At 36.0% G+C, this 24161-nt stretch overlaps 2 protein-coding genes across 5 annotated transcripts in view; one reads left to right on the top strand and one right to left on the bottom strand.

Moving 5' to 3' along the window:
- LOC306886911 (chloride channel protein 1-like) overlaps positions 1 to 9471 on the top strand; it is a 30570-nt gene extending 21099 nt beyond the window's left edge. Inside the window, exons 13-23 of the mRNA XM_079444277.1 lie at positions 20 to 89; positions 1214 to 1324; positions 1477 to 1690; positions 1910 to 2043; positions 4131 to 4312; positions 4513 to 4594; positions 4827 to 4903; positions 5742 to 5786; positions 5928 to 6032; positions 7254 to 7340; positions 7441 to 9471. Of these exons, the coding sequence (XP_079300403.1) occupies positions 20 to 89; positions 1214 to 1324; positions 1477 to 1690; positions 1910 to 2043; positions 4131 to 4312; positions 4513 to 4594; positions 4827 to 4903; positions 5742 to 5786; positions 5928 to 6032; positions 7254 to 7340; positions 7441 to 7812 (1479 nt within the window). The 3' untranslated portion in view covers positions 7813 to 9471. The remainder of the gene's footprint in view (positions 1 to 19; positions 90 to 1213; positions 1325 to 1476; positions 1691 to 1909; positions 2044 to 4130; positions 4313 to 4512; positions 4595 to 4826; positions 4904 to 5741; positions 5787 to 5927; positions 6033 to 7253; positions 7341 to 7440) is intronic.
- Positions 9472 to 13846: 4375 nt separating this feature from the next.
- The window catches only part of LOC306886928 (uncharacterized protein), an 81484-nt gene continuing 71169 nt past the window's right edge, over positions 13847 to 24161 (bottom strand). For 3 of the 4 annotated variants that reach the window (XM_079444305.1, XM_079444304.1, XM_079444307.1), the window contains 3 exons: positions 23202 to 23509; positions 20655 to 20912; positions 13856 to 14492 (listed from right to left, as the gene is read on the bottom strand). In XM_079444305.1, the coding sequence (XP_079300431.1) occupies positions 14262 to 14492; positions 20655 to 20912; positions 23202 to 23509 (797 nt within the window). In that variant the 3' untranslated portion in view covers positions 13856 to 14261. Of the gene's footprint in view, positions 14493 to 20654; positions 20913 to 23201; positions 23510 to 24161 lie in introns of all 4 variants that reach the window. The other variant, XM_079444306.1, reaches the window with a different exon arrangement.

The raw sequence follows: 24161 nt of genomic DNA on the forward strand, positions 1-24161 counted from the left end.
GTCTCCCATGCATTTATAGTTCTGGATGTCTGCGGTCTCTACTACAATGCCGGTCCCTTCTGGAGCCTTCATGCCTGTTTTTATATTGGGTCAGTCATTCTGTTTTATTAGCTTATCATGTAACATTCTGAGACCTAGCAGTTCATTTGGCTTTCTATATTGGAAGTATCATTTTGTTTATATAAGTATATATAAGTTATATAAGTCCTGATGTAGCTTAAATAAAACATTATATTTAAAACAAATATTTAGTGGGTATGGCTAGTGTAATATTAATCTTGTGAAGCCTGACTTGTAAAATAATAGTCAGAAAAATGCATATATATTCTTTTAAATGGAACAGTTAAATTTGAATAATAAATAAATAAAAAAGTGCATATTTTTGTACTTTTATGTCTCATATAGCTTAATATAGGAGAATACGGTGCTCATGCTTAAGGAAAAAACACCAAAATTTTATTCAGAGGACCAAAACGGAGCAAAACTTTGCACTTTAGTTCAATTGCTGATATTTATTTGGCCAAAGTAAGATGCAATTCTGGTAACTTGTAATGTAAATGAGATGTTTATAACAGAATAGCAGACTGCTTATACATAAAACACATATAAATATCTGTTTTCATGCTATATCTTTCAGTAATAGCAGTAGGTTTGTAAGATGGTATTTAAATGCTTAGTTTTATGATTAAAGCTCTGGAGTTTTTTTGTTGTGGGGGCAAAACATATAATTCAGTACAATATAATGATGAGGGAGCTATGTAAAAGTAAAAATAATCATTTCTCAAAAGCCAGATGTATAGTATTTGATACTCACATTTTAAAATTATTTTTCTAAAAATGATGTATGCATCAAGTACAAGTAGCTTTAGTCTAGTAAGTGTTTATCTTGAAATATTACTAACAATGTAAAAGGTGTTCTTGCATTTACTTCATTAAAATTTGAAAGATTTGGCATCAAAAAGACATGTGCCATGTGGACATTTTTAGAATTAGCTATACTAAAAGCTTTTGGCTGTTAAAATGTATAAACTATCAGTCAGATGAAAGAAGGCAACAGATTTTTCAGCAAAGTTTTGATCACGTTAATAATTTAGAATCATAAATAGCAAATATGATACCTTAGAGGGTAAAAATAATAACATAATGAGATTCATATATTGATTTTAATTGCAATGTGACTGAGATAATATGATAGTGTTTCTGAAACAAGCAGGAGCAGCATTCGGCCGTTTGGTGGGTGAGATCATGGCCACGCTGTTTCCGAACGGAATTCTGTTTGATGGGATCGTGTACCAAATCCTGCCTGGAGGCTATGCAGTGATAGGTCTGCAGATATTCCCCTTCCAGCTAGTCCTTCACACCCCTAAAATCCAGTTTTACTCTTAAAGTAGCAGATTTATTCTTCTCGTATGCTTCCCCTTTAGAATTTTCTGCATCTAACCCCCTGCTTCTCCCTGTGTGTGTGTGTATATGTAGGGGCAGCAGCCATGACAGGAGCCGTCACACACACGGTTTCAACAGCAGTCATCTGTTTTGAACTGACGGGTCAAATCTCACACATCCTGCCCATGATGGTGGCCGTGATTCTCGCCAACATGGTGGCACAGGGTCTACAGCCTTCTCTTTATGACTCCATCATTCAGGTCAAAAAACTGCCCTATCTTCCAGAGCTCGGCATTGGCCACATCAGGTACCACTACTAGATCTCTAGAGACTGGTGTATTTTTAGACGTGATATTAGATCTGAATATATGATAGTATCTTTGACCTCTTTTCCCTTCAAACAATATAACTTCTTTAGAGGTTTATTTGATGGTTCTGTCCCACAGAAGGGAAATGAAAAATATCACAGAAACTGTCTTGGTCTTTTGACATAAAATATCTGTCTCTCTCTTTCTCTGAATGGCAGTAAATATAATATCTTTGTGGAGGACATCATGGTGAAGAAAATAACGTTTCTGTCAGCTCAGTCCACTTACAGAGAGCTGAGAGATCTCCTGGAGTCCACGTCTCTCAAAACCATCCCGCTCGTCGACTCCAAAGGTCTGTGTTGGGTGAACAAACCACTTTGTATTCAAATTGCTAATTATATTTCCTATTGAAAAGGCCAGTTTAGACCAGATTGAATTTCCTATTAAAGATGGTAGAACACCATAGAATGGAAACCCGTAGCCATCAAGTCAAAAAATGGTGGTAATTGTGAGGGGAAAAAATAGTCACTTTATGAGAAATATAGCCACAATTACAAAGAAAAATTCACATTGTGACATATTGAAGAAGGTCGAAATTGTGAGATATGAAGACACTCTGCAAGATATAGTACGGAAAGCCATTTCTGCCTCAGAGTAAAAAATAAAAAAGGTAATTGTGCTAATCATAAATAGTCAGTTTATGAGAAATAAAGTCACAGTTCCAAGAAAAACGTCACAATTAAATTCTCAATTATGATATAGTCACATTGTAAGATACAGTTTCAATTACGAAAAATATATTTTCAATTAAGTGAAATAGTCACAGTTGTGACATTTAAAGTGACATTGCAAGAATTGTGACATAGCAAGTCGCAATTGAGAGAAATAAAGACACAATTATGAGAAAACAGTCACAACTCTAAGATATGAAGTCATACTGCATTATCAGAATCAGAATCAGAATCAGAATGAGCTTTATTGGCCAGGTCTGTTTACACATACGAGGAATTTGTTATAGTGACAGATAGTATATATATAGTACTTATATAGTATAGAAGCCCATTTTCACCAGAAAAAAAAAAGCATTGTGAGATGGTTAAATATAAAAAATAGTGACATTATCAGAAATAAAGCTGCAAATGTGAGAAAAAAATTGCAATTGTGAGAAAATATATATAAAATCACATTATCAGATATAAAGTTGCAGTTGCAAAAACTAAAATCACAATTACGTGTAAGTTAATAAAGTCACATTGCCATGTATAAAGTTGCAATTAGGTGAAGTAATTATGAGAAACAGTCACAATTGTTACACATTCACTATTATGAACAAGTTTCCCTGAATTGTGCTGCTTACTCATACAGCAGTAAGTTACGGTAGTTGTTATAGTAGTTATGTTCAGGTATTGTGTAGGGTTAAGGGATCTAGAATATAGTCATGCATTAATATGTGTTTTATAAGTACTAAAAAAAATCCAATATGGTAGTGATATGTATGCTAATAAGTGTCAGTCCTCTGTCGTGTGTGTCATGTGTTCCTGCCTCTTGTATCCATATTTGGTTTGTTTCCTGTCCTAGTTTCATGTCATTAGTAGTTTATTCTTGTCCAGCCCTGTTTTCCTTGATTATGCTGAGTATTTATAGGCCTGTCTGTTCAGTGTTATGTCGTCTGGTCTACTCGTTACTCCCCGGTGTTTGATGTCGATGTCTGCCTTGCCTTGTCCTGTCTTGCCCTACCTTGATGTCGACATTAAAGTCCTTTGTTTTGAGTTACATCCTCGTCTCCTTGTTCCTCCCTGCTGTGTGCACCGTGACAATAAGCAACTAGTTAACATGAATAGTCTTCCCTATTCTAAAATGTTACCAAATAAAGTCGCGCTGCAAAATATAAAGTCACACTGTGAGAAATAAAAGTGCAATTACGGGAAACAAAGTTTGCAATTATGAGGTATAAAGGCAGATACAGCTTTGGTAATACTTTAGTATAGGTACCAATTCTCACTATTAACTAGTTGCTTATTAGCATGCCGATTATTAACATATTAGCTGTTTATTAGTACTTATAAAGCAAATATTGTGCATTGCCATATTCTACATCCCTAATCCTACCCAATATCTAAATTAAACAACTACCTTACTATTAATAAGCAGCAAATTAGTAGTTCATTGAGGAAAATTTAGTAGTTAATGGTTTGTTAATAGCAAGAATTGGACCTTAAAATAAAGTGTGACCACAGCTTCTGTACCATAGCCACGCTGTTCATCAGCAAAATTAATTAGGTTAAACTAGTCTACCAGTAAGCCAGTTAATGTATGCTGATGATGACCAACTAAGCTGGTCTGTTCAACAGGATTGTCTAAAATGTGTAGGTGAGTAATGATTCCTTTTGGCAAAAATTTGAATTTAAAAAATGTTGTCAATTATTTTTCCACGCCCAGAGTCAATGATTCTATTGGGCTCCATTGAGAGATGTGAACTTCAGGCCGCCTTGGATTGGTGGCTCTCAGCCGAGAGGCGGGTTTATATCCGAGGTGAGGGCGTGTCCGGCCTGGGGTCACAGGTCAACTGGGAGTCCTTCGCCTTTGTGGATGAGGAGGTTGGAGAGGAGAATGGAGACAAGGTGAGAAGAGCTCCAAAAGTGTGCTCACACACTGTTATTCCCGAGAACGTCTTTGTTCTCTGTTTGTTTTTGCTCAGAGGTGGATTTTAAGTTCTCTGATCTGACATCAATAAGCAGAGCTTTATGCCAAATAAATGTTCTTTTCTGAAAATCAGAAATTGGAGTGTACGAATCTTATGCTGTAACTAAAATGATTACAGGGTAACACAGTCTCTGAAGAGTGCAACGGCCCACTGGGGTCCACCAAAACCACAGACGTCTCCACTAATCACACCACATCTGGTGAGTTTATGTTTATTGTTACCTGGCAACAAGTTCTCAGATGTTCTTGCTGATTGGTATGCAACTCTACATCAATTCAGCAATTCAGCATACAGACCTACTGTTAGAATTCAAGCTCATTTATACCAGCTAAATGTTTACCAGAACAGGTTTGTGATATCAAGACTTAAATAGTCTTAATAGACTTAAATAGTCACAAATAAATAGTGAACCAGCGTTATTTATGTAACAGGTGCCCTACAGTCTATGAGGAGGACTCTTCGTCGTCTTTTCTCCTCATCTTCCTCATCAGGGCAGACTGAGCCAGAGGTGTGTCTTTGAGCATAATTGTCACTTACAAGGACTGGCTGAAGACATGAGCAGAGTTAACATGAGTACACAAGTTTAAAGCGGGAAATCATCTATGACTTGCTGTTAATTATCTCAGACAATAATTATATCTTTAATTTTGTAAAATATATATTTTATTTCATTAAGTTATGTACCTTACCCCATAGACCTCCATTGTAAATATTTTATAAATTATTGTCTATGGTATTTGACAGCACGTGGATCCTGAGAAGCCTGAGAGTGCACACATTTTTTATTTATTTATTACTTTTTACTCCCTTAAAACGTATATAGTAAAAAATTATTATAATACAAAATAATAAAGCAGCAAACAAAAAGGGAAAAATATAATATGTGTCTGCTCAGCCTATTACATAAATGCCTAAAATTATAGACTTATGATATTTAATTGGTTTCCTAATCATAATTTCATACAATAACAATCTGTCTTGGTAAATACTGTAAAATTAATTGCTTTTAACTTTTGGTTCTGTTCTTCCATGTAAAATATTTCTTTAACAATTTCTGTTTAATGATGTAGCTTGTATATTTGAACTGTCAATAGAGAGAAATCGCACATTTTTATATTCTTGCATTTTAAAGTCCAGTTGTGACTCATTTGTGTCCTTTCACGTTCCAAAATGATCAGCTCACACCAGCAGGTGGCGTTAAACATGCTGTGTAGTGCATTTGGAGTCACTAAACAAGATGAAACATTTACGGGGTTATTTTTAGTGAATTATGATGTTATCCTCCAAACATTCATGTACTACTTCTGTTCTGACCCTCCATCTACCTCTCATTCCTCTCTCTGTAGAGTCCTGCAGCTCCTCCTGTAGTTGATAACATGACTCCAGAAGAGGTAGGGTGATGAACTGATTTATTTCCACTGCAGTCCAGACAAGCGGCCACAATTAGCACATCTGTTCCAAAGCTGTCTGTGAGCTGTCAGTCACTCGCAGTGACATGACTGACCCTGATTATGTTGTATTGGGGTGTTCAGATCAAAGCCTGGGAAGAGGAAGAGCTGGATAAGCCGATTGACATTGATCAGATCCGTGTTGACCCCTCTCCTTTTCAGCTGGTGGAGAGAACATCTTTGCATAAGGTAATCCTCAATCCGATTGAGATCGCATATGAAATACTGTGTATTATATTGAGGAATTATGTTTTTCCAAGTGAATCATGATTTAGACTTTTATCTGTATGTGAATGTCAGTCCAAAGCTCTCATTATTTCATGCCCGCAAGGAAATGTGTTTTTTGATAAAAACAACATCGTTGTATCCTGCATTCAGGAGTTTATGCGTATGAAATTATGAAAAAAAAAAAATTATTTTCTTTTTATTAGATTTTCAAAACAACAACACAAAAAATAAACCAGAACCAAACAAAAATGTAAAAATAGTTACTATATTTATAAATATTTGCATTCATATAATAATAATAATAAATTATGTATATATAAAATACAATTTTATTTAGATATTTTATTTAATGTGGTGATTAATTAATCTAATTGTAAATTAATCACACATCAAATTTGGCAGAAAGATAAGTAATTTTTGTGTTAAATGTGAAAAGCATCAAATAGGCAAGAAATATTTTATTTGATTCAACATAGAAGTTATTACACATGAATTTTTAGGCTACAATGAACATTATATATATATATATATATAATATATATATTTCAGAAGCTCTTGAATACCATCTGAGTTGGTTATATTTACAGACATTTATTGCAGCTCGGAGGTGGCATGAATGCATTTACACTGCAATTATAATTGCATAAATAATGCCATTAATGAGATTAATGGGTTTTAAATGCATATTGATGTTTTTATTAATACGTAAATAGGGGATTTTTTTTAAATAAAATAAAACTCTAAATAAGAAACTAAAACTGCCAGTAGGTGGCAATAAATGTCCTAATAAGTAATTAACTGAGTCATTCATTCATTCCATTCGTTCAAACAACTGATTAATTCAGGAATTATATAAATGTCTCTCTTTATGAATGGGCTAAACTAAACACCATAATATAAATATGGCACAAAAACTCCCAGATATCTCATATTGTATATTATAATGCCCCAATATCTTAAATTTCAGGTGCACTGTAACTGTATTTTATCTAGTGCGTCATGCAATGCATCTTGTTTATCACTAATCATTTGTATGAAATGTCAGATAACCTATATAGGTCCAGAGTGGGGTGGGTTGATTAAATGTGCCAATTAATTAAATGATCTTTATTATGTATTAAACCGACAGCCCTAATATATACACATACATGCATGAATATAATGTTTGCTTGTTTGTTTCAGACTCACACTCTGTTCTCTCTGCTGGGTCTCAGTCATGCGTATGTAACTAGTATTGGTAAACTGGTTGGGGTGGTCGCGCTAAAAGAGGTATGGATTGTCTTTGTCTACATGTATTTTTGCATACTTCCTTTCATATGCTTGAGTGTTAGAGTAATTCATTTTGCTCGTCTCTCTTTTTCACTCCCAGCTCCAGAAAGCAATCGAGGGTTCGACTCGTAGCGGAGTGCGACTGCGTCCTCCTCTGGCCAGTTTCAGAGACGCGAGACGCAAGGCCAAAAAGCTTTCTCATTCCCCTTCTGTCCCATCCTCTCCCACACGGGACAGAGAGCTGTGGAGCGAGGGAGCGAAAAGAGAAACTAAAGACGAGTCCGCTGATAGTTGTATCCAAACAGCCGACAAAGAGTGTGATATAGCCACAGGCAACAGCAGCAGAAGTACCATCAGCACCTCTCAGGAGCAACTACCTTCCCCTTCTTCCACAGTCCCTCTCTCCTCTCTTCATTCTGTGCCTGATGGAGAGGTGGAAGCTGATAGAGAGAGTGATGAGGAGCCTTTATAGGTCTATTGTTTGTAATTTTCTCAAATTTAGCACTCCAGGGGGAGGCAAACCATATTATGGTGCCGCCTTTGAGCCCAGCACGAGCTGCACCTTCAGACTTGTTGGTTGATTTTCTACTCTCCTCACAGGCCTCTCTATTCTCTTTCTTTCTAAATGTTTTTTTTCCACTTGATGTCTATACATTTGTACATATGGACAGTCGGTCTGACACATCTCACTGAATGTCTTCTCCTTCTTTGCTAGTCGATACCTGATATTAAATGTTTGTAAAAATGAAAGATTTGTTACCTTAACAAGCTATTTGTATTTGATCTGACCCTTGTCTTGGTGTAACCTAATATAGTCAGGTTCATTCAGTCATACTAAATAATATTTTTGACTTTTAGGTTGTTTTTTATTGTATAGATGTGAAATTTAAAACAATATGTCAGGTTCAATACAAGTTTAACTCAATTCAGGGTTAATGTTTGCTATAAATAAAATTATTCTAAATTGTTTTGGAAATTGAAATAAAGCTGAAACAATATATATAAAATTAGAAGTTTGTCAAATCAAGTTAAAATTCTAGAAATCAGTACTTTTTTGGTAACAGGTTACAATAAGGTTCCATTTGTTAACATTAATTAACGAACTAACAATGAAAAATACTAACATTTTTAAATTTAATACATCTAAAAATTCATTAGTTAATGTTAATTGCCACATTTATTAATACTTTATTAAAAATCTTTTTTTTTTTTATCTTTTAATGTTAAAAAATGGACCTGAGCTAACATAGGGCAACAATAAACAGTTGTATTTTTATTAACTAAAATAAAGATTAATAAATATTGTAGCAAATATATTGCTCATTGGTTAATGTTAGTTGATGCATTAAATATAGTTAGCTAATGGAACCTCGTTCCTTGTTGTAAAATTAAAATAATCACATATAATAATAATTATAAATGCTATAATAGTATGTACATAATACTAAAATAAAACTGGCTTAATAGACAACATTTTCTGACAATATTGATTAGAACAACAACTGTCCTTTGTTTTCTTTAAAAAAAAAATCAATGTTAATCAATCAATATAGTTTTTTGGATTTAAAATAAAAAAGTGAAGATTATATTTTTTATAAACGCACGTACATTAATTCTTCTGTGTGAATATTTTAAGCTGTAAAGCTGTTTATCGTTTTAGGGTTTGTGTTTATAGCATTACAATGTCATGGTAACAAAGTTATGAATTTGTATAATTTTACACACAAAAGGTTAGAAAGTGATATTCACACTAAAACACATTCACATTAATATTTTCTTGTGGCTGTAATATTGAAACATTGTGTATTTCAACATTAATCTATTGACTCCATTCACTGCAATTGTAAGTGCCACTGTAAGCTTGATTTGAAATTAATTTTTGTGCCACAAATAATTTTGTCACAATGTTGATTGATCTTGTGCTGAACCTGGTATATTTATTTAATCATAGACATTCATTATGAAGCTGATTTGTTTACTACATAATTTAAGCTGCAAAGTCATTATTCTATCTGAATCTTTGTTTGATTATTATAACTACTGATGAATATCGGATTCATTTTTATTTGTTTTAATGGTCTGAATAGCATGCAGACTTTTTTGCCACGTCTTAAAAATACACAAAGTGCGCAATAATGCTTTGTTTGCTTCATTTATTCATTTGTTCTTCATTATTTTGGGGGAAAATAAAGGAATAGCAATATTCTTGAAGGTCAGGGAGGTGTTTTGTTCGTGCAGGAAAAAGAGATGGGTAAGAGAGAGTCCGATGGAGGAAGAGGAAGAGCACATTGGAAGAACTGTCTTAAAACCTTCAGTAAAGCATGCATAGATATACGTATCACAGAGCACTTCTTATATCACACCTCTTACAGCTCACTCAGTCCCAAATGAATGGATTTGTGCCTGTATAGCTTGACTCCACGTGTTTCAGCATTATCATAAATTTTATCACAAGTGTTTCTTATCCAAAGTATTACTTCTTCTGAATATGAATCTTCCAGCAAGAGGAGACAACACAGGGTTTGAGTAATAGATAACATACGAAGGGAAAGAGAGAGGAGGAGAGAAAGACAAGTACGCTAGTTTACAGAGCGAAGGAAAGAGGTAGAACAAAGGACCGGTTACAGCATCATGCCAACAGACAGTTTTGTAGTGAAAGATGGCAGTAGAATCGTACAAAAAATCCATTTGAGATCAGTTCATCTGTAAACACAAATGATAAACAACTACATCCAAGGAAATACATTTGGCTTTTTGTTATTTATTCATTCGGATATTCCTTATCTTACATAAATAGCAATAAAAGAGAACATGACATCACTCCTTTGGTTGCAGCAGTATGACTTGGCTTTGTGTGATTGCCGTGTTGATTATGTGATTAACATCTTTGAGGCAGTTTTCAGAAATGGGATCATGAGAATATGGTAGTGGAATTACAGGCACAGCAGAGTAAATGAAGAAGTTGGTGCTCTTGAACTGACAAGGTCGTTTAATATCCCTCAGGTGACAAACTGTGCATGAATAATTCCTTTAAAACGTCTTACTAAGAAATAATGTAGAGTCAGTCAGAGCACTGGTGTCTTGTTTTCATGTTCCCATACTACAATGTACAAAACAATCAGTTTAGCAACCAGATTAACACTGCAACAACTTTACAGTAAAACTCTCTCCTCTGAGGTTATTTTCAGTTCAATGGATAACTGAAACACAAGATAGGCTACCAGTTGCTTTTTTTTTACTCAAATGAGAATGTGTTTGCGATGCTATAAAGATAAAGATACACGAAAGTAGCACCGGTTTTAGTTATTTGTATGATGCCTTTGTGACCAATAAAAAAGTATGTTTTGTATAGTATGAATGTAATCTTTACGTAGGCCTACTACATTTATGTATAATTTGTCGTTATCACGTGACCTACCAGTATAATTTGTGTCTTCTCTGCCAATATAGGCTAGTATAGTGAACTATGCAGTTTTGGATACAGCCTAGGAAATATCTCAGTGATTGGCATTTAGTTTATTAAGGTTACAATGGGTTAGTTTATTAAGACTCATTTATTCTCTTTGCTTTAGATATGTAAAACATCTGTGTTTGCACATCATTAGCACATCATGCTGATTTCAGAACAGCGTACTACCGTGAAAAATAGAGGATAACGAAATCGTTATGTTTGACTATCATTTTGCTTCACGATTAAAAAAACTGAGGAAAATGAATGATCACATGTACAGTCTGACATATTCTCACCAAACCAAGTGATACCATTACAACCAAAGGTGCATTTATCTCAAAATAACAAATAGATATCATACAGGCTGCAAAGTTAAATCCCTCCCCGTATAATTCTTAAATAAACAAATGGGCACATATTATTTCATGCGAGCAACTTTTGGAGATCTGTATGCTTCACGTAATATAAGAACTTATGACACTGAATAAAAATATAGCAATTATGTTTCAGTTTTATAGTTGGACTGCTACATGCAATGATGTAGACTTACATATTGTTATATAAGCTAATATAAAACATTATATTAAAACATTATGACATACAACAAGATGTTTAAGAAAATGTATATGATTTTTTTCAGTGACAAAAAGTACACAATACTGTACACAAAAATCTGTCAGAGCCTCCTCAAGAGCCCAACAGTGAAATAATATGTACCCCAACATATACAGGAGGGAGTGCACACAATTCTGTAGAAAAATAAACATTGTCCCAACATTGCATAAATAATCAGTCAATAAATCAATTCATTCAAGTCAATAGACTTCATATAGCTATTAATGCTATTTCTTCTCACCACCGAGTTTGTATTACACACAATCATCAAAGGTGAACATGTCCTCCAAAGAAACTTTCGTAATGTCCGTCTACACGTTTTTTTTTTTTTTTTTTTTAATCCATGGTGAATCATGCATGACATCACAATGCAGGATGATGTAGTTACTTCTGTTTCTCAACCGGACGTCTGCTCCTACTTTGGGATGCATATGCTTCATGTTCATCCATGAACAAATACACAGTCAACGCAAAGTTTGTAGCATCATAGTTACTGTATAATCAGTGACCATGACAAACAGGAAGATGCCTGTGCAGTTCGAAAATTCCAAATGGCCTGAGTTGTTCATGAGGTCACTTTCAACTCGAATCAAAGTCCATTTCCATTCTCATTCTGTGGAGACATTTTTCCTTGATATCTTGGTAAAGGATATTTACAGTGTGTGAATCCAGGTCCTGTTCTATTCTCCCCTTATTATATAGTGAAAAGAATTGTAGGCAATGGAATACATATTTTTGAACTGAAATTATGACATGCTTTCTTATAAAAAATAAAGCAATCATCAACATCTGGTCCTGCAGGTGTAACAATAAGTACATGTACGAGTCGCCAACAGGACTGTTCAAGACAAAAATGTTTACTGTAGTTTTAGTCATTTGAGGTTATGAGGCTTTACCTATCCATCTTTCTCCTCTCAGTCATCATTTATCATGAGTTTGATTAATCTAGATATTTCAAACCATGCTGAAGCCAATGTTTGAATAAACCAGAGCAAAAACAAAATGTGATTAAAAAAAAGAGAAATTTGGGATCAGAACTCAAGTACAGTGGGAAATGTGTCTTTTTGTTAATTTTCAATCTAAAAGGCATCTGTCCTTCACCCAACAACCAATGCAAGTGCAAAAAGTCAAAAACATGTATCTCTTTTAAGCAGCCAATCAAGTCGCTAAACACACAGATCTCACAGAGTCAGTCTCAGGCTCAGCTCAGAGTACTGAGGTCCAGTGCAAATATCTATACAGCGTTGTATGGGACTCCAGAGTACACTGACAAACCTCATGCATGCCAAACGGCACACAGAAGGAAGCACGCTATGTTACACCCCTGTATGAAATATATCTTTGTTTTACTACTACAAAAAATTAATTAATTAAATTAAATGATTAAATAAATACAAATAAATATAAATGGGCCCAATTATGTGAAAAAATAAATAAATAAATAATAATAAAAAAAATGCTGTTGGGTGATTTAATCAATTTAATTTTTTCTCAGTTATTTCCTTTTTAATTTTGTATAACAGTATGGGAGAACATCACAGTGTATGCACACTACCGTTCAAAAGTTTGGGGTCAGTAAGATTTTTGAAAGAAATTAATTATTTTATTAAGCAAAAATGCAATTACTTGATCTAAAGTGACAGTGAAGACAAATCTATGAGATTTCTATTTAAAATAAATGCTGTTGTTTTGAACTTTCTATTCATCAGATAATCCTGAAAAGAAATCTATCATCGTTTCAAGAAAAATATTAAGCAGCACAACTGTTTTCAAGGTTGATAATGATAAGATTTCCGAAAAATCATGAGATCATGTGACACTTAAGACTGGAGTAATGGCTGCTGAATATTCAGAATCGGCATCCCAAGAATAAATTACAATTTAAAAAATGTTAAAATAGAAAGTTATTTTACATTGTAATAATATTTTTTTGTAATATTACTGTTTTTTTATTGCATGTTTGTTTAAATAATGCAGTCTTGATAAAAAAAGAAGGTTCTTTCAAAAATCTTACCGACCCCAAACTTTTGATTGGTACGTACAACATCTATTTGCTTGAGTTAATGAGGGTTTGAAGACATACTTACATATTGAATAAACAGCTGACAGAACTGTGTAGATTGTGCAGTGGTTTGTTTCAGTTAATTGATTTTTGTATTCTCAGCACAGAAACTTCTGTACTGAACCAGTGTTTCTCCCAGCAGTGTCATAAACTGCCAAATCTTATTTTTTAGATATAAAGGATTGTGTTTGGAAGTGTACAAGGTGAAAACTGAAGAGGAACAGAGAGAATGTGTGTTGTATTGAGTGTATTTGATCTCTTATGGTGTGTGGGAACTGAAATTCTGAAGGGCATGGGTTGAAAAAACTTGTGTTACTGTCTATTTTACAATTATATATTTAAGTTTGTGTTGTTTTCTTAGAAAATAATCATATTATTATCATCATTATGGTTTATTAACTATAGTTCCTTTATTTTGAATAACGAGTGCCATCACTCCTTGTAAAAGCATGCACATATTTAACCGAATGTTCTTCATATACATTGTCCTGAATTACATACCTCCAACTTGGTTTTCCTCATTCTCTCCTTTCTCAGTCCCAAGGATTTCCCATTCTGTGCCTTCCTTTTTCAGACATCCATAATATAAGGCTTACAAAAAAAAAAATTAATAAATAAAAAATCCTAGTTTTCACTAGCAGTGCAGTAACTTTCAGTTCTGTTTTTCCATTTTGGGTTCGAGCAGTCACTTGAATTCCATCACAATGGTGTTTGATTCCTGAAATAGGAGTTGATATTGTTTGATTATGCTGACTGAAATGTCAAAACAAGCTCAAGTCTCATGTCGAGCCACTTAGTTGGCTGCATTGACGTCTACAGGCGGCGATTCAGACTTCTCCTCTTTTTCCTCAAGCTCTTCAATTACAGACGGTGAGACATCAGATGCCTTGCGCTCTGTGCTGAATTCTCCAGGGGCTTGACCTGGACTGCTTCCTCCCATTGAGGTCACTTCCTCTCTCTGCGTTACTGGAGATGGAATTAATGTCACTGGTTCTGGTTCCAGACATAACGTAATCTCTTCCTCCTGGAAAAGAGGCTGGATGTAAGACTGGGTACGTGTCATTTCCTGTTTACAGCTGCAGTGTTTAATTTCTGTGCCAACAGTGGCACTAAACGAAATTAGTTACCAACTTTCAAAATATTTGTTTTGTAATTTTGTTTAGTGGCTGGTCTGAGACTTGAACAGGTTTTGTTTTGGGACAAATAACATTTGGGACTCAAATAAACAGAGTACTGTTGAAAATTGTTTTAGCGATACTTGTAGTAGTTCAATTAAGTCATTTATAAACTGTTTCTCATGAAATGTGTAAACTTTCTAGCGCTATCAAAAGTGTTTAGTGTGATCTACCTGAACAGGAATGCATTTCCAATACAACAATGTAAGTTGCTGTTTAACCTCTGTATGAGATGCCTTGTTGGAGATATTAACTAGCTAGTAATGACGAAACTGTAATAACATTCTCGCACCATTTTTTTAACCAATCTGGTTCAACGTTATTGACGTGTCTCACAGGTGGTGAAGTATTAACCATAGATGATATGGTCTTAACTGCTAATTGATTGATTCATCAGACATGGTAAGTTCCTCTTCAGGAACTCGAGCTGTGTCTGAAGACGCTTTGGGGACGGCTTCAGCGTAACCGGCTCTGAATACAAGTGAAATCTGTCCAAAGGATGGGCGAGACGTCACGGGCGAGGTGACGTAATGACCAGCTGGTATAAAAGCATGTGCGGTGAAACCGGCGTCATCTTTTTGTCATTCAGCAACCGCTGCTCTGTGTGTGTCTGTCGATCTATGAGGTAAGTCTTATTTAGTGTTGTTTGTTTTACAGTCACTTGAAATAAGCTCCAAAATGTCTTTAAGTGCAGGGAACTAGCACTTGGGCAAGAGCAGATCGCATTACAGGCTGTGTGTTCTTCACTGCTGGGGATGCATACAGTCCGTGTGTGGTCTGCTTGAGAGCAGAGCACGCAGAATCAGCTCTTGAGGGAGCTGACTGCCCGCTTTGTGAGCGTTTGTCATTGCGTATGCTTGATCTCAGAGGGCTCTCTTTGAGGAGGGAGCTTACACCAGCATTCCTCGTGGTACCGGCCCCGCTTTTGCCGAAAAGGGCGGGGTGGCGGCTGCGCTCGTGGGGATCGCAGATGGATCAGGTGGAGGGAATGAGGACGGGCGATCCCCTATCTTCTTCCTTTCCATCAGATCCAGCGCCCGCTCTCTGGGTTCGGAAGCCCGACACCGCGGTTTCTTCCCCCCAGACAGAGAGGGCTTATTGTGAACGAGGATCTCGCGGTTCTGGTCCCGCCGCTGCTGAGGCACGGCGGTGAGTGAGATTGTGGGGATCGCACTTAGATCCGGCGGACGGGTTGGAGACGGGTTCGCCCTATCTCCATCGGCATTCCCGAGAGCTCGCTGTTGCAGCGTGTGTTGCCGAGGCGACGCATGCATTACGTCATTCTCGTTCATATTATGAATCCTTTTCTGAAGAATTAAATGATGTAAAAGATACATCTATATGTGTATAGGAGCCTCTTGAGAGAAAAAAAGCATTTTCAAGTGAGAGCACGATGCATTACCTCTCTTACCTCTGAGGTCAACAGGGGCTGCTGTAGCATTTTTGCTGTAGCTCCTCATTTAGGGGGCGTCACTTCTCATACTCCCCAGATTGTTGGAGTCAGAGTGGCGCTCCCGGGCCATAGCTTTCTAGCAGAAGGCGGATCTGCGGACCATCATTCTTGCTGGATAGTCTTCGGCTAAAACATCCTGCTGCCTATATGCCCTATGGCCTCCGTTCTGGCCAGGCCGAGTGTGGTTCTCGGACCTGATTTCCCTCCTCGACGGCTCCCATCAGGAGGGATCTCCTCTCACAGGCAGGAGGCACCCTTGTGCACCCCCGCCCGGAGTTATGGAGGCTGTGGGTGTGGCCCCTGGGGGCACGGCTCATAGCTTCCGGTCTCTCAACCGAGGTTGAGACCATCCTCCAATCCAGAGCTCCCTCAACGAGGAAACTGTACGCCCTGAAGTGGAGACTCTTCACTTCATGGTGCAGAGATCACCAGCTCGACCCAGTTAACTGCCCGGTTGGTACAGTGCTGGAGTTCCTGCAGGCTCGACTTTCTGCAGGGTTAACCCACTCCACCTTGAAGGTCTTTGTGGCGGCGATTTTGGCCTACCACGCCTCTCTTGGTGGACAGTCAGTGAGTAGACACCCCCTAGTTACACCCCCTGTAGACCTCCCCTCGAGCCTATTGAGGAGATCTTGGATCGCCATCTCACCCTGAAGACTGTGCTTCTTCTGGCGATTTCTTCTCTAAAGAGAGTTGGGGATCTGCAGGCCCTGTCAGTGGCCCCTACTCACTTGGAATTTGCGCCCGGCATGGCCAAAACCTTTTTGTACCTTCGTGCAGGGTACATCCCCAAAGTTCCTTCCGTCACGCCACAGCCTGCCGTACTGCAGGCCTTCAGTCCTCCTCCCTTTCGTGAGCCTGACCAGCAAAGGCTTAACTGTATGTGTCCAGTGCGAGCACTGGACGCATACGTCCACAGAGCTGCCCTGTGGAGAAGGGCGGACCAACTGCTGATTTGCTATGGTCCCCCTAAGAGAGGTCTTCCTGCTTCAAAGCAGACCCTCAGTCGGTGGATTGTCGATGCCATTCACATTGCCTACGAGTCCTCTGAACTCCCCTCGCCGATGGGAGTCAAGGCTCATTCCACTAGAAGTGTGGCGGCCTCCAAGTCCTTCCTCGCAGGTGTCCCAATACAGGACATCTGCAACGCTGCGGGATGGTCTACGCCCCTGATCTTTGTCAGGTTCTACGGCCTGGACATGTGGGCCACTCCAGGCTCTTCCGTCCTCTTGCCCTAGATGTGCTCCGCATGGATACACACTGGGCAGGGATTGGTAAATCTGGCAGCGTGGATATATCGTTCCCCAAAGCGTCTCCAGATGCAGCTCGAGTTCCTGAAGAAGAACGTCTTAGGTTACATATGTAACCCCAGTTCCTCGAGGGAACGAGACGCTGCGTCTCGAGGCCACACTTCCGGCATCCCTGCCAGTGCTTGCTTCATTCTAGAAGCTGTCGCCGGGTTCACCGCACATGCTTTTATACCAGCTGGTCATTACGTCACCTCGTCCGTGACGTCTTGCCCATCCTTTGGACACTTGTATTGAGAGCTGGTTACGCTGAAGGCGTCCCCAAAGAGTCTCCAGACGCAGCGCCTCGTTCCCTCGAGGAACTGGGGTTACATACGTAAAAAAAACTGCTGATTTGATTATCCATTGGCCTTACCAACAGCAGTCAGGTAGTGTGTTTGAAAAACCTGTCTGAAAACAGTCTTTTTTTTTTTGTAGTTCCTTTTGGTGGAGCTATTGGCACACATATTTCAGACTAAAGCACTGGAAAAGTTACACTGTAGCTGTAAGACCTGATTCTGACTGTGACTCATACCTGAGAGGAGTTTGAGAAAGCTTAGACAGGATTCATACTTTTCTAGCTACTGACAGAAATAGCTTTTTTCAAAAAAAAAAAAAAAAAATGAAAAAGTTAATTTTTTTTCTTATTAACTGTCTGCCGAGATGCTGTTTTCCAGAGATTTTGGTGCAGACATTTTGACATTTCTATTGGATGCTCAGCATCATAAGTCTGTGTGGACCTGTTCAGCACTTAGATTCAATATAGATTATATCTAAAACCTACATTGTCCCCCAAAGGACTGGACATTTAAGCAATGTGTAAAATTTACTGCACAACAAAACAACAACATAAAAGGACAAATACACTTTTCATTAAACATAAAAAGGTTAGGTTTTAAATGGAAAAATAATAGATACAGTATACTACTAAAATTAAAACAATATTTAATAGTGTTATTAATTAAGTACTATTATAGTATTTATTAATATTTTGAATGACCTTTTTTAGTTTTGATTTGACTTTTGGTTTAAGTTTTAGTAAAGTACATTTGTCATTATTTGTTTTCTAATATTTCTATTTAGCTTTTTTCTATTATTTTTCTATTTCAGTTTTCTTAATTTTTATTTCAGTGTTTTTAATTTTGGCACTTAAGCATTATTTCAGTTAAAGTAAACGGTTTTCTAATATCTAATATATATTAGAGATGCATTGACACTGAATTTCTCAGCCAATACTGTTGGCCGATTATCCAGAACAATATCTGCCGGTACTGATGCCGATACTGATAGTACTATACAGGAAATCTCATTTGGTACACTGCTATAACATGAACTGAGAACATTAGATACATTTTCCAGTAGGGGTGTGTGATATTGACAAAAAATAATGTCTCTATATTTTCAGGGATTTTATCGATAACGATTAGACAATATTTTGCTGAGTATGTTATTGTGCTGGTACCTTAAAGACTGCCATGGACAGCTGACTCCTAAAGTTTTTGATATTCTTCATATTCTGTGTGGTGGTCAGTTCACACTGATAGAAATTAATCTTTTCCAATAAATTTTAACTGCTTTTTACATTTTATGGGCATTTTTACCTTTATAAAGCTATCTTTTTCTAAAAGTGTCCATTATCTTTTGGATACTGATATTTTAAATTATTTAAATAATAAAAGATACTCTGAATGTGAAATTAAAAACACCAGTAGGTGGCAGCAAGTCACTGTCAATAAGTGAGTCATTGCGATTAAACCAAATCATTTAAACGGATGATTCATTCAGGAACAAAACACCATCATGTTGCTGAAAGATGCAAAATAATGCTGTGGTTGTGTTTGGAATAATTTTTTTTCATTGAAATAGAGCAAAAACAGAAAATATGATGTCTAAAACACAAATCTCTTAATTAACTTATTATTTCTTCTGAATTAACTCTGGACTTCACGTAATGTATGCGTGTACTCTGTAGGGGTATTTCTAAAGATTTTTTTTTTGCATTGGTCTTAATTGATATTCTAATTTTCTGAGATACTGAATTTGGGACTTTCATTAGTTGTCAGTTATAATCATCAAAATGAAAGGAAATAAACATTTGAAATATATCAGTCTGTGTGTAATGAATGAATCTAATATACAAGTTTCACTTTTTGAATGGTATTACTGAAATAAATCAACTTTTTCATGATATTCTAATTTTATGACCAGCACCTGTATGCTCACATCAATGAGTGGGATGAACTCTAAAAGTGCTGTTCTTTTTATTTGGTAAAACACATATGTGTTGAAACGGCTAATAATAAAATGTGACATTCTGTAGTTTTGTCTCATATTTATCTTTTAATCATATTTGCAAATGTCTTGACTCCACAGCCAACAGAGCAATTTTGTCTTTACCGTTCCAATACTTATGAAGGACACTGTATATCACACACTCCTACTTCCCAGAGGTAAATGCAACATTAAGACACATATTGTTCACAAGCTGTTTTATTGACGACTTTCTGAGGTTGAAACACTAATTGAACAATTACATGAGACATGTTTCTTTTTGGTGAGCTATACTGTATCTTTTTCAATATACCTTCTGAGGTTCATTCATGTTTAGTGCACACTATAACTTGTATTAAAGTGGAAGAGATTTGTGTTCTGCGCTGCCGCTTGAACTGAGGCACTACAGCAGTCCGTCTTGTCACAATTAAAACCGGCATTAATTTTTTTAATTTCATGATAGAATAGACAGAATTTTAAAGATTAGACTTTATTTCCTAAACAGTAGTAAGAAGACAAAGATGTTTGAGATTACTGGGGTGGCGCGCTACAAATAATATCTAGTGTAGAAGAAATGGCCAATTATCGGCCAACACCGACTGACATCGGTGCATCTCTGATATTTATATTTTATTTCAGATTAATTGCAATTAACAAAAACTGTTTTTTATAGTTTTAATTAACAATACCCTCACTCATTTTATACACAGTGTAGTTTTCAGCTTTAAGTGGATCATGTTCAATGTTAATGTGAGGAACTAGACCTGTGTTATGACACCTGTGTGAACTGACTTCAAACAAGCATTAAAAATTATGCTTGGACCAGTTCGTCAAGAGAAATGTCCAAATAACTAGAAAAGTGAAGTTAGTTTTGAGAAAAAGTCTAGCAGATATCACTTGATATTTTGATTTTAGTGCAAAAACATTCAGATATTTTTAAGCCTGGCTTGAGTGTCATTTAAGGGCTCCTGCACATTTTATTGATTTATTTTTTCACTCACTTTGATCTCTTCCTCTTCCTGGGCTTCCAGTAAAGGTGAGTGATCTGTCGTCACCTCCTCTGTGGGGGCTGTTAGATTTCCATCTACTGCTACAGGCATACCCATGTAGCCCACCATGTCTGCCTGATAGGCCTCTGTCTGCGCTGTCCCCCACAGATCCACTAATGGGGGGTGAGTGTGGGCCGGCAGGCTGTGGATGGTGCTGTTGGGAGTAGCTTGTAAAGACTGAGTGGCACTCTGTACAACTCTCTCCAACATCTGCAAATATACAGAAAAATAGATCAAGTTTCCATTGCGGTAAAAGAGTGCAAGATGAGGATCCTTCACTCTTTCATCTGCCTCTTTTTCCCCATTCATGTTATTCATTCCAAAACCAAACCAAACAGCACCCAAAATTACAAACTTCAATTCAAAGGGGAAAAAAATTATTAAAAATCTGCATATTTATAAGGAATGAACTAAGCATCTCATAAAACAATAGCAATAATTGATCTGAAATCAGAAATGAGTATTTATAATGATCATATGTCAATAGTTTAAGACAATATAAAATATAAAACAATATATTCGCAATAAAGCTTTTCACAAAATTATTGAAATGCATACACAGTGTTTATACAATATCATCATATATTTAAAAATATTTTTACTGTATAGATTTGTCATTTTTAAAATAAAAAAATATCTTAAAGATCTAAACATATTTAAAACAAATGCATTTATTTGAGAATCATTTATTTTATTTTTAAAAAAAATCAGATAACTTTACACAAATTGGGGGAGGGTCACGTTTAAAAACTAAATTATATCTTATCCGATTTTCAAATAGATTTTTCTGACTCCGTTAGATTATTTATTCATGATGCAATCAATTAAACATCAAGCCAAATCATATATATTATCAAATCAAAGAGCTCATAGTAAGTCTTGAAAAGTTTATACAGAGACCAGGAATGTGATGTTTTTTTACTCTGTTGTGTTACAGTTGCAATGGCTGATGGGATTTGTATTGTTTGATTCCCCATTTGCTCCAGCGAGACCTCAATTACTGTAACGATCAATGGCTTCTGGTTAATGGCTGAATGATGGAACCCGATTCAATTTTTACTGCTCTCACTGCTGATCCTGGGGCTGCTGTTGAAATGATGCCTGGGACCTGTGCTGTTCAACACCAACATGATGCTACAGCCAGCATAGCAAGAGACGTTGTTGCAGTAGATGCTAATTGAAAAGGTAGTTTTGTAACTCACCTGTTGCTGATACTAATATAAGATCTGTTGCAGCACAGCCTTATGGGAGTCTTATGTTAATGTGCCAACAAAGTTGTTGCAGAGGCATATGGAGGATACATTTTATGACTCTGTTACTAATACAGGAGATGATGATGCAGAGACTTCTTTTGTCCCTGCTTCACACCGATGTGAAGTAATGAAGGTGCACATTTTGCTTTCACGCTGACAGTGTTTCTGCAACATAAACACTCTGTACGAAAAAATTATGTGATTTCTGGGTTTCCAAATTGAAAATTTCATAATGGCCATAAATTATAAAAGGATTTTTGGGAGATTTGTTGACATTTTTTTTCAATAACACTTTACATTAAGGTTCCAGTTGTTAACATTAGTTAACAACGAAAAAGATGGATTGATCTTAGTTAATGCTAATTTCAACATTTACTAATAAATTATTCAAATTAAACGTTGTAGCTGTTAATATTATTTAATGAACATGAGCTAATATGAATTAACACTAAAGTTATTTTTATTAACTAATATTAATAAAGATTTTAAAATACTGTAAAACACATGTATTGATTATTGTTAGTTAATTAAGTAACGCTAATGAATAAGATTTATGAATCTTGGTTGATATTAATTTCAGTATTACTATTAAATTATTAAAATTAAAAGTTGTATCTGTTAATATTATTTAATGAGTGCGAGCTAATATGAACCAACTATAAACAGTTATTTTTATTATCTAATGTTAATAAAGATTAAAAATAACATGTATTGCTTATTGTTAATTAACTAACTAAATAGCTTATAAGACCTTATCGTAAAGTGTAAATTTTTCTTTTTCTTTTTTTCAACCATGTTTTTTAACCATTATTTCATATTTCTTTTGTTTTTTTTCTAAGAAAAAATAATAAAAGAATATGTCAAACTACTTAAAGGTTTCTTGTCAAGACCTGAATAATTTCATTTATTTATTATGATATCAGGACAGTTGTGTCACACAAACATTTTTGCCCATAAAAAAATCTAAATAAATTTTAATTCAGAAATTACAAACATTCTGAATATAGATGAGGTGTACTATTCATTCAGTGCAAGTCACTGAATTGCACTTATGAATAAATGAATAGATCTGAACATATCATGTTTTTGCGTCTGTTAATGTGGGTGATGAAATAAACATGCACAGCTTCCGCATTGCTTACGCGTGCAGTATGAAACAAGCCTTATGGGATTTGTAGTTTTCTGACTCACCAGTAATGCACCTGTTATTACAGAGGCTTCTGGGAGTTGTAGTTTTCTCACTCACCTGTTGCTGTTGTTGATACTGCAGGAGCTGTTGCTGCTGGTATTGCTGGATCTGATGCAGGTGATGGATCTGCTGAAACTGGTTCTGATACTGCTGCTGTTGCTGTTGGGACAGGAAGTGAGCTGCTGCATTTGCGTCATATCCTCCCTCAGTCCCGACAGCCATGACATATGAACCAGTGGCAGGAGAGGCCACACCTGACTGTTCATTACTAATTGGCTCCCAAGCATCAGAGGAAGAAAGGCAGTAAAGACCCTGGGAGACGTAATTGTGAGGCCACACCTCTGCAGAGGAATGGTGCATCTGGTCTGGAAGAGACGGAGAAAAATAAAGAAAATATTACAAATGAAAACGTCAAGGGCAACATTCTGTATATTTTATCCTAATTTTAAATCTTAGATTATTTTCACACAGTGCTGATCTGAGTCATCATCTGGTGATTATTACATGTCTACTTACAAAATAAATAAATAAATGGACATGAAATATTGAGCTGAGTTGAAATTCTTTTATTATGTTAGAAGAAAGAAAACTCAGTGACATGAGAGAAATGAAACCAACCCAGCTACAGTATGAGGGAAATACATTACCAATATAATTCAAATCAAGTATTATAGAGAGTCATGTAATGATCATTATTATTGATCAGGGCCTTGCATATGAACTAAAGTCTTCAAAAGAAAAGAAAATATTCCTCAGTAATAAAATAAAGGGCTGTCAAAGTACACCAAAAAAAGAAGAATAAATTATATTATTTTACATGTTTCATCATTTGGCTGCTTTTAGATTCACTTTTATGTTAAAGTCAAAGTTCTTAAAAACACTTTTATGATGTTTTGATTGAACACAATGGGCAGATGTTAATATATTTTAGCCCACATTCATAACAAAGCCTTTTCCATTTCCATTATTTTCTCTTTGAGCCAAATGCTGTGACTTTTCAGCCTCATCTGCATGCAA

The sequence above is a fragment of the Barbus barbus genome, assembly GCF_936440315.1.
Source record: "Barbus barbus genome assembly, chromosome: 21".
Classification (NCBI taxonomy): domain Eukaryota; kingdom Metazoa; phylum Chordata; class Actinopteri; order Cypriniformes; family Cyprinidae; genus Barbus; species Barbus barbus.